The 13,309-nt window shown below is 58.8% G+C and overlaps 5 protein-coding genes across 5 annotated transcripts; 3 read left to right on the forward strand and 2 right to left on the reverse strand.

Annotated features, from left to right (window-relative positions):
- The first annotated feature begins 42 nt into the window (after positions 1 to 42).
- BDV59DRAFT_183551 (acyltransferase family protein) lies at positions 43 to 2,339 on the forward strand. The gene is made up of 2 exons (XM_073690548.1): positions 43 to 309; positions 359 to 2,339. The coding sequence occupies exon 2, from the start codon at positions 468 to 470 to the stop codon at positions 2,088 to 2,090; it is 1,623 nt and encodes a 540-aa protein (XP_073545781.1). The 5' UTR covers positions 43 to 309; positions 359 to 467; the 3' UTR covers positions 2,091 to 2,339.
- A 57-nt stretch (positions 2,340 to 2,396) lies between these two features.
- Positions 2,397 to 5,017, reverse strand: BDV59DRAFT_183552 (WD repeat protein). Its single transcript, XM_073690549.1, has 4 exons — positions 3,955 to 5,017; positions 3,294 to 3,897; positions 3,161 to 3,232; positions 2,397 to 3,103 (listed from the first exon to the last, which is right to left on the reverse strand). The coding sequence occupies exons 1-4, from the start codon at positions 4,720 to 4,722 to the stop codon at positions 2,685 to 2,687; spliced, it is 1,863 nt and encodes a 620-aa protein (XP_073545782.1). The 5' UTR covers positions 4,723 to 5,017; the 3' UTR covers positions 2,397 to 2,684.
- A 125-nt stretch (positions 5,018 to 5,142) lies between these two features.
- On the forward strand, positions 5,143 to 6,653 carry BDV59DRAFT_76545 (putative pantetheine-phosphate adenylyltransferase). Its single transcript, XM_073697068.1, has one exon. It carries the CDS (start codon positions 5,249 to 5,251, stop codon positions 6,467 to 6,469), a length of 1,221 nt encoding a protein of 406 aa, XP_073545783.1. The 5' UTR covers positions 5,143 to 5,248; the 3' UTR covers positions 6,470 to 6,653.
- On the forward strand, positions 6,654 to 8,503 carry BDV59DRAFT_76546 (F-box domain protein). The gene is made up of 2 exons (XM_073697069.1): positions 6,654 to 7,165; positions 7,237 to 8,503. Exons 1-2 carry the CDS (start codon positions 6,838 to 6,840, stop codon positions 8,370 to 8,372), a joined length of 1,464 nt encoding a protein of 487 aa, XP_073545784.1. The 5' UTR covers positions 6,654 to 6,837; the 3' UTR covers positions 8,373 to 8,503.
- A 50-nt stretch (positions 8,504 to 8,553) lies between these two features.
- BDV59DRAFT_194704 (putative regulatory protein Ral2) lies at positions 8,554 to 13,074 on the reverse strand (the record flags this gene model as incomplete). The annotated part of the gene is made up of 5 exons (XM_073692441.1): positions 8,554 to 8,639; positions 8,715 to 11,257; positions 12,256 to 12,767; positions 12,874 to 12,982; positions 13,052 to 13,074. 5 exons carry the CDS (start codon positions 13,072 to 13,074, stop codon positions 8,554 to 8,556), a joined length of 3,273 nt encoding a protein of 1,090 aa, XP_073545785.1.
- Between the last annotated feature and the right edge of the window lie 235 nt (positions 13,075 to 13,309).

A 13,309-nucleotide genomic window follows, 5' to 3' on the forward strand; every position in this document is an offset into this window, starting at 1 on the left:
CCAATCACTCTATACAACCTTTTCCTTCTTCGTCTTCTTCTCCCTCCTCTCTTCTCTCTTCCTTACTCCTCTCTTCATACTCTCTTCTCTCTGTCCCTTCTCCTCCCAATCCATACCATCCTGTCGCTGACTGCGTCGGAGCTGATAGCTTGCGTCACCGTGGGTCGGACATAATCTGGATCGGCGACGTGATTCCGCCATTTGTCCTCAAATCACCTCTCAACCTCACGTTTCATCTTAACCTCCTCTTCTTTCCCTCCGCTCCTTCTCCTCCTCCTCCATCTCTCCCTCTCGCTCGCTCCATCTCAGGTACTTCTCTCCCTCCCACAATCCTTCCTGTCTAACGCACCTCAACTAGGATGTTTCCCCTCGTTGGAATGCGCCGTTAATTCCGACCTCTGTCTCTCCATATCAGCCTCATCTTAATCCAGGCCCTTGGCGATACCAAGCCAGGAACCCCCTTCAACATGTCGCTCCCCACCAGTAACTATCCTTCATCGCCTGCCGTTCACAACATACCTCTAGACGACCTCGAATCGGCTTCCGGTCGCATCAGCCCGGCCTCCTCGAAATGGTCCAGTCTCTCCGATCTCTCCCCATCGCACTTCCTATCGGACCCCGCTAGCCTCTCCGCATGGCTGGAACACATCTCCGAAAACTGGCAGGAATATGCCCACCTGTGGTCCCGGAAACTGCTGGTCGCCCTCACCCCGAGTTACCTCCAACATTGGGTCGGCGGACAGCAGCCGGAACCCACCAAACTTCATGCCATCGCAGCGCTGGACGGTTTGCGAGGCTGGGCCTGTCTGCTCGTCTTTAATTTCCACTTCTTATTCACCTACACCTGGAAAGTCGCCATCGGGTGGGGGTTCAACGGCGACAACTTTGGCATTTTCCACCTGCCCATCATCCACATGCTGTTCTCCGGTCATATCATGGTCGCCATCTTCTTCGTCATCTCCGGCTATGTTCTCTCCTACAAGCCCCTCAAGACCATTCGCAGTCGATCGTTTGACCAGACCTTCACCACCCTGGCGTCTTCCACCTTCCGCCGCGGCCTGCGGCTCTACATCCCGTCCATTGTCGGCCTCGCCATGGTCTTCGTCGCCGTGCGCCTGGGCGTGTACAATTACTCGCACAAGGTCCTCAACGCCGGCCACACCATTGTCGGCACCAACGAACAACACCCTCCCCTCATAAAATCCTTCGTCAAGCAGTTCTGGGACTGGTATTACACCGTCGTCCGCTTGATGAACCCCTGGGATTGGGCCCTCTACTACAACAACTACAACCCGCATCTCTGGACCATCCCCGTCGAATTCCGCTGCTCCATTGTGCTCTTCCTCACCATCCTTGCGACCTCCCGCGTGGGCACCACCGTCCGTCTCTCGCTCGTCAGCTCCCTCGTCTGGTTCTGTATGCGCTGGGGCCGCTGGGATGTCGTCCTCTTCCTGTCCGGGATGCTCATGGCCGAAGCCGACCTCATCAACGGCACCTGGGAGCGGCCGGCCGTCCAGGAGAAGCCCTGGATTCCGCGCCATCCGTCCAAGAACCGGCCCTTCCGCCTGTCCGGCCGCAAACTCTGGATCGCGCTCTTCGTCATCGGCCTCTACCTGGGTTCCACCCCCAACGTCGGCTACAAATGGACCCCCTTCTACATGTGGACCTGGAAGGTCACCCCCAAGACATATCCCGAGCCGCACCGCTTCCCGCAGACCCTGGGCGCCGTCCTGATCGTCTACAGCATCAACCACTCCAAGGACATCCAGCGGCTGTTCGTCAACCCGCTCTCGCAGTATCTCGGCAAGATCTCCTTCGCCTTCTACATCGTCCACGGCCCCATCCTGCACTCCCTCGGATACTCGCTGATGCCCAACATCTGGCGCATCACCGGCAAGGAGACCGATTTCCAGTACTGCCTGGGCTTCCTGATCGGGTGGGCCATGTGTCTCCCGCTGTCGCTCTGGGCCGGCGATGTCTTCTGGCGGGCCGTCGACATCCCAAGCGTCAAGTTCGCTCGCTGGCTCGAAGACAAGGTCATCATCAAGACGGCCGCGGGCCAATCGAATCCCAACCAACGCCCGCAATGATGGGTTTGAATCTTCCATTCTTCGTCGTATTTTCCCTCCCTCTGGCATGGAGCTTTCGCTGTAGAGGGTCCCTTTTTGGTTGTTAGCGGGCGTCATACGGATTTTCATATGTTATGGTAGCTGTGCAGACTCACAGCCCCTTGTCTGTTTGGTTTCGCTTCGCCTCGCGTCCATACTTGGTTGATTGCTTTAGCTTATGCTGTAACTGTATACCATCTACGCCTGAGGAATTTAATCGATAGAACATCCACAGCCCGAACTCTGGCCTACAGTGTAGCCCTTACGAACCAGCTCCCACGCAGACTATTCAATGGCTCATTCATTCATTCATTCACTCGTACCAGACCATGCTGAACCAAACCGCCGACATAAACGCCGGCCGACGTCAAGTCGCCCACACGTCACGTTTATCCGTAAAAACAAGAGGCGGGAAAGCACCGAGGCAGAAAAAAGAGGTATATAAACCAGAAATGGAACAGAACAAGAAGACCAAGATAGCGTGCCAAAGAATAAGAAAGAGAGAAAGAAACCAGACAAAACCAGACGTATCTAAGATGCATATCTTTTTTGTTCTCTCTTTCAATAAAGATCCGGTCATAATGCAACCCCCCAGATGCCACGTCCCCCGCAGACCCCCAGCCAATCCCGCGGGTGTCCAGACGAGGTGGAGCCGCCCTGCGGCGACCAGCTGATGTTTGACACTTCGTACTCGCTCTGCCAGGCGGCGGCGGGGCCGCGCTCGGAGGTGGTGGATGGCGCGCCCGGGTTGTGGACCACGGGGGGCACGGGAACGGCGTTGTGCTGGTTGATCAGGTCCCAGAGCAGGACAAAGCAGTCGTCCGCGCCAGACGCCAGGACGCCGCGGCGGTTGGGCGACCATTCGACGCAGTTGATCGACGAGGAATGGCCCTTGAGCTCCAGGAGGGCTTGTCCCGGCTGTCGGACATCAAGCACCCGGACGATGTTGGAGTCTTGGGAGAATGTAGCGAGGAGGTGGGCGTCGTGCGGGGAGGCTTGGAAGTGAAGTGTCAGCGGTGGCTGATGGGCCAAGGGCGTGAGGGGAGCCTTACCTGCGATGCGCAGTAGCGGTGGTGGCCATGCCGCGGATGGGGCAGAGGGACTGCCGTTTCCTGGGCTCATCACTGTAGTCGATTTTGGTCAGTGCATGTTGGATGGATGGGATCCGGGAAGATGGCGTCATACATTTCTCATTCTTTTCCGTTGGCTCGTAGATGATTGTGCTGTGTTCCAGGCTCCGGAGGTCGAACATGCGGACGCTGCCATCCGCACCGCAACTGACGAAGACATCGACACTGTTGGCGCAGAATCGAACATCGTATACCTCCTTGTCGTGGGCGATCAACTGCGTTTTTGCCGTCAGGGTCGGGATGTCCCAGATGGTGCAGGTGGTGTCGATGCTGGATGTGATGATCAGGCTTGGAGAGATAGTGTTCCAGTCGAGCGACGTAATGGGCGCCGTGTGTTCGGGGGACTTGGAGTTGGACAGCAACGCCAGCGGGGCCAGCTTCGGTGTAGGGGCTTCTCTCTGCCCCGCCGGTCGCGTGATTGAGTTGGACGCTGACAAGGCGGACTGTGACGGCAGGGACCAGAGTCGTAAATGGTCACCGGAAGTCGCTAGGAGATCGGTTGACGATTTCTGGCTAGACGGTGGTTCCCACACGATTCGCGTCACCGGATACGAGTGATTGGCTTCTGCACACTTCACAAAGTCCAACTTGATATCCCCCGGCACGGCATCGGGGGTGTCCGGATCCGGTTGGGACCAGTTGGTGTCAATGATGTGTATCTGGGAGTGCGTTAGTAGAAGCCCATTAAAACACGAAAACAAGACGATCGGCCGTACATAGTTATGATTATCCTCCAGGTAGCTCCCCAAGGCGATTTTCCCGCCCGAACCGGACCCTCCAGAGACGGGCCACTTGCACCAATCTACAGCGTAGATGGGCCACGGGGCGATATAGTTGCTGTTGGTAGGCACCGGGTTGTCCCCATTGGGTTGCGGCAGCCCGGGATTCGTCATGGCGTCAGCCAGAAGGTCTCCCGGGGGCCGAATATCAGCCAGTCCCAAGGGGGAGTACTTCGCACCCTGAGGCGTATGGGGTTGGAACCCAGCACCCGGCGAGGCTCCATATCTCGTGGTCTCTGCTGCACCGGACTTGTATTTGGGCGGATCAAATCCGGCGGGGCTGGAGCGGGAGTGTCCGTGAGCATTGGCCATGGCGGAGCGAGGTGTGGTAGGCGGTTGCTGCGGGGGTTGCGATTGTGGCGCCGATTGCTGTTGTTGTGACATCTGGGTGGACAACTGAGGGAGAGTGGGAAGTACCGACGGGGCGGTGTTCACAGAGACGACGGGGGGTCGACTTGCGTTGCCTGGCTGCAGCGCTCCAGGGAGAGCACCTCCGGCGTTACTGTTGCCGTACTGATTGGGCTGGGAGCTGGACGGATGGACGTTGATCGAGGGAACGTGGTTATCGGAAGGAGGGGGGAATTCATGAGACATGGACTGTCGTTGCAGGTTGGCGCCCCCCGTGGGGATATGAAGCTCTTCCGGTTGACGTCCGTAGGTGGTCGCCCGACGGGACGATTCGAAAGGCTGGTTCGGGTTCGACATGGTGTCAAAGCCGAAGGCAGAGGAAAGGGGACTCTCAGGCAGTGATCCGACTGTATCTGACGGCGGCAGATTGGGATTGTGAGTCCCCGGTGGTTGCAGCTGTCCCGAGACGAGGTGGAACGATGTACAACAGGAGGTGCGAAGTTGCAGCTGGAAGCTCCGACAGCACCGACAGTGAGTGCGGTCTGGATGCTAGATCACACCAGAGCGATCGACAGGGAGAGGAGGATCTCAAAACATGGTGGAAGCTCAGCAAAGGGGAACGAGGGGAGGAGATGAAGGGGATGAGGAGAAGAAGCCAAAGCGCATTTGTCGTCGTTATTGATTGTCGCGCTCGCATGTCTGGCCGGCTGAGTCAGCGGGGCGGGGACTCTATCCACTCATCCATCTACTTCTACTTCTACTACTTCTATTTCTTCTATTTCTTTTCTACTTCTTCTTCTACTTCTCCCACTTCTACATTCCAGCTATTCTTCTACGTCGGTTCCTACATTCTCCATTCTCCTGCATCATCCATCTCCTCAACATGCCCGATCCCACCGCTCAGACCTCGGCTCTCCTCTTACTCCCTCCCCCGCCATCCTCATCCTTTCCCCTGTTTAAAGACGCCTATGAGCCAATTCTCTCCGCCGTCTACTCAAGACTCGCCCAGTCTCTCGACGGGCTCAATCAGTCCGCCATTCTAGACATTGCTCTCTCTTTACCAGGTCTACTCTCTCCCGGACATCAGCCTCGTGCCCGCATGTATGGAAGCCTTCGACGCTTTCTCGCCAACATCTACAGGCTCATCGGTATCGTCTCGGTTGAGCGCAACATCGAACTCGGTGGCCCCGGCGGCATCGATGCCCGAGTAATCTTCCTGGATTTTGACACCGTGACCAACCCCACCCGGGAAACGGTCCCCGTTGCGCAGACGGGTCCGATCTTGGATCTGGAGACGCTCGCACGATCTGCGCGTCTATGGGATGCTGTCTACCACCCGGATAATGCAGTAGGTCAAACGCTGGCCACAGCGTTCAGTAGTATTTATGCCCAGGCCAAGGATCCCAATGCCGGAGCTGTGGAAGCCATCTCCGGAGTTCCCAATTGGACGTTATCCGAGTCGCTCATTGTTGCCGAGGATGTAGCGAAATCAACCGCGCCGCACTACTCGGTCGCTGTAGGAGGCACGTTTGATCATTTCCACATTGGCCACAAGCAGCTCCTCACGGCCACGGCTCTTGCCCTGGACCCGATCCAGAGCACCACCTCCGGACGTGGGGGGCTACTGACAATCGGCGTGACGGGTGATGAACTGCTGGTGAAGAAAAAATACGCCGAGTTTCTGGAAAGCTGGGAGGAGCGCTGTGCGAGTCCGGCGTCCTTTCTGATGGCCATTATGGATTTCTGTCCTCCAGCGAATAGCGCCCCCCGGATCGAACGGGTCTCTCAGCCCGGTCCTAATGGGAAGTACACGTTGATGGAGGTCCGGCCCTGGTTGACCCTGAAGCTGGTCCAGATCTCAGACCCGTTTGGACCGACCATCACGGATGAGAGCATCAGCGCGTTGGTGGTCTCCCAAGAGACCAGTTCCGGGGGTGCGGCCGTCAACGAGGAGCGGGCGAAGAGGGGATGGAAGGGTCTGGAGGTGTTTGAAGTCGACATCCTGCATTCAGGGGAGGTCCCCTCCGATGATGTGGAGGGCTTTGCCTCCAAGATCAGCAGCACCGAGCTCCGACGACGACGGATGGAACTGGCGCGGGGATGATTGGCCCCGGCGAGGTGGAAGTGTGTAGAATGGCATGTCGAACTGTATATAAGCGCCGGGACTGCTCCCTCCTCCTCCAATCCAACGGCGACGGTGGCCTTCCTGCAGCGAACTCGCATACCAGCGCGGTCATGTGACTGTTCGAGGTGAAGCTGGCTGTTTCGCATCGACTGGTCCCTGTTGCGTCTGCTTCGGCTTCGGCTTCGCTCTGCAAGCGCTGCTGCATCCGTCGCCATGAGACGATCTGTCATCCTCTCTTTTCTTTTTCTGTGATCTCTCCGGTCCTTTTCTTCTCTCTGCTTTCCCCCCTTACCTCCATCTTCTCGTCGAGTCCATGTCGTGCATCACGGCGCTCTCCTTCGCGGACAATGGCAAAGCTCGACGACCTGGCCGATGAATTGATCAGTGATATCCTCTCGTTTCTGCTCCAGAGCTCCCTCTCTCCCTTCCTGGACGATGATACTCCCTCCTCCAACGGCATCATTCCCCACGCGTACGGCGAACGCTCGGAGCTGGATCGATTCCGCCTCGTCTGTTGTCGCTTCATGCGCATTGCTACCCCCCGGAAGTTCCCTCGTTTCGTCCTGCGCTTCTCCCTCGATGGCTTCCAACGCCTGGAGGAGCTTCTCCGCATGCAGCTGGCCTGTCATGTGAGATACTTGACGTACATGGTGCGACCCTTCTACCAAGGAAGCGGTACTGTCTCTGCAAGACCTGCCCATCCCGCGTCAGGACGCGAGCTCGCTGACCTTCCATCCCGTCCGCAGGCTGGCCCGACCTCCTCGCTGACGATCATCTCCCCGCGGCTCTCATCCACCGCCGCCGTCTGCACGAGCAGACCGCCATAGTCGACGGTGACCACGATCTGACCCTGCTTCGCCGCGCCATCGCCGCCTTCCCGTCCCTACAGCAGATCAAGCTCCTGCGCCTGCAGGACGCCGCCGACGAGCGCCTTCTCGACCATCTCCGCCGCCGCCGCGACGATGAAGAAGACGCCTCCTCCTCATCCACCCGCCTCGACTGGGACTGCGCCTGCACCCGCGCCGTGACCGGCCTCTCCGTCGCGCTGCTCGAATCCCCCATCACCGCCGTCCGCTTTGTCGGCCCCCAGATCAGCCCCGAGGCCACCCTCCGCCTCGTCCACACGCCCACCACCACACTGGCCGCGCTCGCCGCCCGCCTCTCCAGCCTAGACGTCACCTTCCACGCGCCCAAGAACCTCTCGACCAAGATGCGTGCCCTCGAGCCCGTCTTCCACGACGTCTTCCGCGCCGCCACCAACCTCTCCGCCATCCACCTCGGCTTCCCCGCCACCGCCCGCCCGCTGTCCCTCCCGCTCGACACCGTCTTCCACCGCGTCCAGTGGAAGCGCCTACGCGCCCTCAGCCTGCACGGCTGGCGCGTCGCCGCCGACGAGCTCATTGCCCTCCTCCGCCGCCACCGGCGCCCACTGCGCGAACTCCGTCTGACCAGCGTGTGTCTCGACGACGCCCGCCGCGGCCGCTGGCGCGACGTGCTGGCCGTCCTTCACGACGAGATGGACCGTCTCGACCGCCTCGATCTCCGCCATATCAACTACGCCTCCCACTTCGTCGATCCCCTCGACTTCCCCGCCGGCCACCTCCAAGACTACACCCTGCCGCCTGCGCCTGCCGTCCTGCCCCCGCCCGCCGTCGCCCTCAACATCCCATCTTCGTCGGCGGCGGCGGCGGCGGCGGTGGGGTCGGTCCCCGTGCGCGGAAACGCCCGTCGCGCGTTGACCCCCGCCACCCTCGACCGCCTCCGGTCTCTCGCTGCCGATGATCTCGGCGATAACGGCGTCAGCGTGGGCCGCGAGCAGGGCCCGCTCTGGGAGGCGTGGGTGTTGGCCAGTCCGCGGAATATGGTTCGTCAACGAGAGTAGCCTGCCCGTCCCGTCCGCCCGCGCGCTCGGCCCGGGCCGCCCTACTGTGGCCCTTGTTTGGAAATGGAATGAATGCATGCATTGTACCCTTGTCAGTTTATGTAGCCGAATACACTTACGAATACGAGTTTGTGCGTCATCCATATGTATAAATTCTATAATCCAGACCAGCCCAAAATCCTCAACATAGCATACGAATAGGCGCGCAGTCACGCAAATATACAACAGACAAGAATGGGATGCTCTTCGAATGGAACAGAAAGAAGCCTATAAAATGGAGAAACATTGGTCACGCCCCCGCTGCATGATCCACTGGAACCGACACCGGTCCGCCGCCCGTACTGGCCGGCTTGGTGTTGCGCTCCCGCAGCCGACGTCCCTCCATCAGCCCGCGCAGTCCGCGCTTCTGCAGACCGATGACGCAGCTGAGATCGCCGGTCCAGATCTCACGCTCGGGACGCAGCTCGGCGTCGGTATCGCGCCGGCGGTGGTGGTGGGCCGAGGCCGACCGGATCGTAGGGTCGTCGGGATCGGGCGAGTCGAAGCTCGTGCTGGTGGAGGCGGACGTCGACGTGCTGGCGTTGCTGATGGAGTCTTCGCGGTCGCGGTCACCTGTGGCGCTGCGATGGCGTCGCGTGAAGAGGTTGGTGTTGATGCGGAGGGGTATGCCGCGCGACCCCGTGCCGGCGGAGCTGCTCTCAACTGACGGCGCCGCCGACGCCGGCCCGTGTTCTGTGTCGGAAGAGTCGGAGGTGAGGTGGCTGCGTGACGTGGTGTCGGTGCCGGTGCGCACGTCGTGCGACGCGTGTACGCCGTTTAGGGCTTCGAGAGTACCGCCAGGCCCGCTGGTGAAGCCCGTGCCTCTGCCGCCGCCGGCTGCCATGGCTGCGGCGTTGAAGACGGCGGCCGCGTTTCGGCCGTCGAGAAGCTGGTGGAGTCGTTCAACAGTGGCCTCCAGGAGCCCGTCGATCTGGTAGGGACGTGCGAGCTGGAGGAGCGAGCAGAGGATTTGGGGCGTGCAAAGGGAGGATCCGGCGGGCGGGAGAGACGAGGTGTAGAAGTAGTAGACAAGGACTTGCAGGGTGAGGAAGGTGTGCGGGAGGTAGAGAATACGGGGGCGAGAGGTCGGAGGTAGAGTATGCGCAGAGGGTATCTCAAGATTCGCTAACAAGGATTTGGAAGAAGCGGAATTGTGGCTGACAAGGGTGGTGGCGTTGGAGTAGCTGCTGTTCTGTCCGATGGAGGGCGTGATCGTGATGCTCGAGTTGCGGTTCGGATACATCTGGGCGGCCGGCCGGAGGGTTGCCGAGTCGGAGAGGCCACTGTCGGAGGACTCGCGGAGGAGTTGGATGAAGTAGGGACCCCATCTTCGAGACAGAATCCGCGAGTTGACGGGGATTCGCTCTCCCCCGACAGCCTGCAACTCCATATCGGCCATTTCAGGGAGAGATTGGGCGAGTCTCCCCAGCTCGTCCGAGGCCGACGAGAAGGGCCGTCCACCAGACGTCAACTGCGTCAGCTTATGCTGGAGCGATGCCGGAACCGTCGGCGCACTGTAGGACACATATCCGGACCTCGGGGCAGTCCTACAGGTGTTATTGTAGAGCCCGTATGCCTCCAGCTCCACCATGCAGACATGGGAGAAATTGAGCCGTCGATGGTTGTAATCATCGACCAGGCTGCGCTTCCGATGGCCCAGGATAACGAACGTATTTCTTCTCGGCCATAGAACCCCACGGTTCCAGCTTCCGTGGCCAAAGACCGAGCCGCCAGCATCGATCCGGCCCCAGGTTAAGGTCTTCAGGTCCAGCGCCCACAGTGCATACTCCTGCTTCGAGGAGGTCAGGTAAGTACCGCTTACGACGAAATGACCATTGATCACGCCGCCATTCGGGAATCTCAACCCGGGGGGCGACGTCGTAGTTTGCATGGGCTTTTCCACCAAGCGGCCATCCGGCAATCGCACTTGAAGTTCCAGTTTGACGTCGAGGAAGTTGTAGTTGGAATAGATCAACATCGGGCATCCCTCAGTCTCGCCTTCGTCCACAGGCTCGTGAGCGTCTTTGTCCACCGAAGCCGATCCAATATCCGAGACTTTCATCCCAACCAACGGGGCCACGACACTGCGGTACGCACCGCAGCTCCGCCCCAACATGCTCGTGTTGGTCCATTTCAGACTGCGCAGGTTGAACACACTGATCTGCTCGATATAATGGTTGGAACTGTCCTGTCCGCCCACCACGACCATTTCCGCACCGCCAAATCCGTCGATATCCACCCCGATGGAGCCCTGGTGTGGGTTCGCCGACGCCGGGTTGTGGTGGATTGCAGAGAGCGGAGCCGTGGCAGAGGTAAAGCAGGCGCTGGAGGGCAGGATTGTCGCGCAGTGCGCATATCGTCCCTGGGGTGACTCTGCAGCGGGGACCCGAGTCCATGTCCGCGAAGGGACATCGAAGATGTGGATATCCGACATGACGACCACCTCTGGCTGGGCTTCTTGACCCGGAGACCCCGCCGTCGCAGGGTCACTGGACGGGTTCAGGGCAGGAGACATGCCACCGTAGCAGACGAGCTTATTGTCCCCGAGAGCGCACATGCTGTGGAAGTATCTTGGTCGGGGTATATCGCCGGTAGCCTCAATCCTCGTCCAGTGACGCCGAATCAAGTCCAGCTCGTAGATATCCGACGTCAACTGCGGACGGCTCTTGGAGAGGATGCGTCCTCCAAACACGTAAAGCTTATCGCCCAAGATGGTCGTCGTGGCCCCGACCAGGGGGTGTGGTTCTCTACCTGTCGTGCGACGGACATTGCATACCAGTCCCGAGAGATTGATCGGACCGGACGCGGCAGAAGGCTGAGACTGACCTGCGGTGGCAGGATCGTCTCTGACCGAGTCTAAATAACCCAGGCTTGACTGGCTCCTGGACATCATATTGGCAAGAGAAGGTTCTCCACAGAGGTGTTCCGATGTTGCTGTTTTGCTTGTTCCCTGACCGCTCCCAGGTATCCGTGGAAGCCAACTCGCTTATTCTGTCCGGTAGGATTAATCACCAGGGCAATATCTTGAGCGTCAAATCAACTGGCGCAAAGGCATTCGAGACGGCACAGCGAGCGAGCGAGCGAAAGAATCGCGGACTAATCGTAAGAGGAGACAATGGGGGTCGATCGTTCTGCGGGAGTCGGAGAACAAGCGACAGGACGATTTTCGATCGACCTCGTCTTCCGTTCCCCACCGTAAGCCAAAGGTGAGCAAAATCCGGAGATAATGAACGTTCCACTTGCGGGGATGACAGGATGGCGGGCAGAAGAGCGAGAGCAGAAGACAGCTGGACGGCGAGTGGGAGAGGAAAAGGAGGAGTTGAGGCGAAGGGAGGGAAGAGGCTACGGCCATCATCATTGGGCGTCGGCTGGTGGAGCCTCAGGAAACACATGCAAACGCCTGAATCCTCGGGCATCCACGGTCCTCCCTGATCCAGACAATAATACACCGTCCTTGTATGCACACCACTTTGCAGCCTGCAGGTCTCAGCCGGTCCGTCCGGATGGCAACTAGCTACGGGAGTTCGGTACTGCTGCTGCAGGACCGTGGCCGGTTAATTAAATCTATCCTTGCAGGCATGGTTCCTGCATATGACTCCACCCGTACGAGAATTTGAGTTAAATAGATTGTATCATCAGAGGTATCAAATAGTACTAGACATAAACCATCGTACCCTTTTTCTTATCCGCGTTCATCCATTCATCATGGTCGCAGTATCTTCCCTTGGAAGAACTGGATCACTGCTTACTTCCATTTACTCCTTCTTGAGGTTGGTGAAGCGGAGGTAACTATATCCGGTGAGTTTGAGTCCGGTTTCTTCTGTACAGAGGAGAAAGCACTTACGGCTTGACCACACGGACGTCACCGAACTTCTTCTGGGCATCCTCGGTGGAGACGGGGGGAGGGATGACAACGTCATCACCAGGGAGCCAGTTGATGGGGCAGGTGACACCGTGCTTGTCGGTGGTCTGGAGAGCATCGACAACACGGAGAACCTCGGCAGTGTTACGGCCGGTGGAGGCGGGGTAGGTCATGATCAGACGGATCTTCTTGCTGGGGTCGATGATGAAGACAGAGCGGATGGTCAGAGCCATACCCTTGGAGTCGACGTTGGTGGTGTCCTGGTAGTCGACCATGTCGTACTGGTGGGCGATCTTGCGCTCAGGGTCGGAGATGATGGGGAAGGTAAGCTTGGAGCCGGTGACCTCATCAATGTCCTTGATCCAGGCGTGGTGGGACTCGGTGCCGTTGGCGCTCTGGGGTATTGTTAGTGAAGCCAGGGGAGGTAGGGGATCAGTTATTGGACTCACCAGACCGATCAGCTTGACGCCACGGGCAGTGAACTCGGGCTCAAGCTTGGCGAAAGCACCAAGCTCGGTGGTGCAAATGGGGGTGAAGTCATCCTATGGCAGCTATGAGTCTGCGAGTTCGGTTTCTTCGGATCTCTCGGGTGATACTCACGGGGTGAGAGAAGAGGATGGCCCAGCTGTCACCGATGTAGTCGTGGAAGGTAATGGGACCGTTGGAGGTGTCGGCAGTGAAGTTAGGGGCAACAGAGCCGAGACGGAGGCTATTGCAAAGCCGTTAGAATGTGATAAGAGGGGAAGAGGGGAAGGGACAGGAGATGAAGAAGACATACGGAGCAGCGCGTTCCTGAGCCATTGTGAATGGAGGGAGAGGGTAAGAGCTGGATGAAGCAATTCAGAGGATCGAAGATGGGAAGAAAAGGAGGGGAGGGGAAGAGAAAGGTGGTTAGTAGATCTTTATACAACGCCAGACCCCTCCGGCTCCCGCAATCACGCAATAGCCGTCTCTTTAGGTCAGCAGCCCCACCCCCCTTCGGGGTGTTGGTCTGCTTCAGTCAAACGATAATTTTCAGTCAAACGATAAATTTGAG

Source organism: Aspergillus ambiguus, assembly GCF_047715705.1.
Source record: "Aspergillus ambiguus strain CBS 117.58 unplaced genomic scaffold BDV59scaffold_28, whole genome shotgun sequence".
Lineage (NCBI taxonomy): Eukaryota > Fungi > Ascomycota > Eurotiomycetes > Eurotiales > Aspergillaceae > Aspergillus > Aspergillus ambiguus.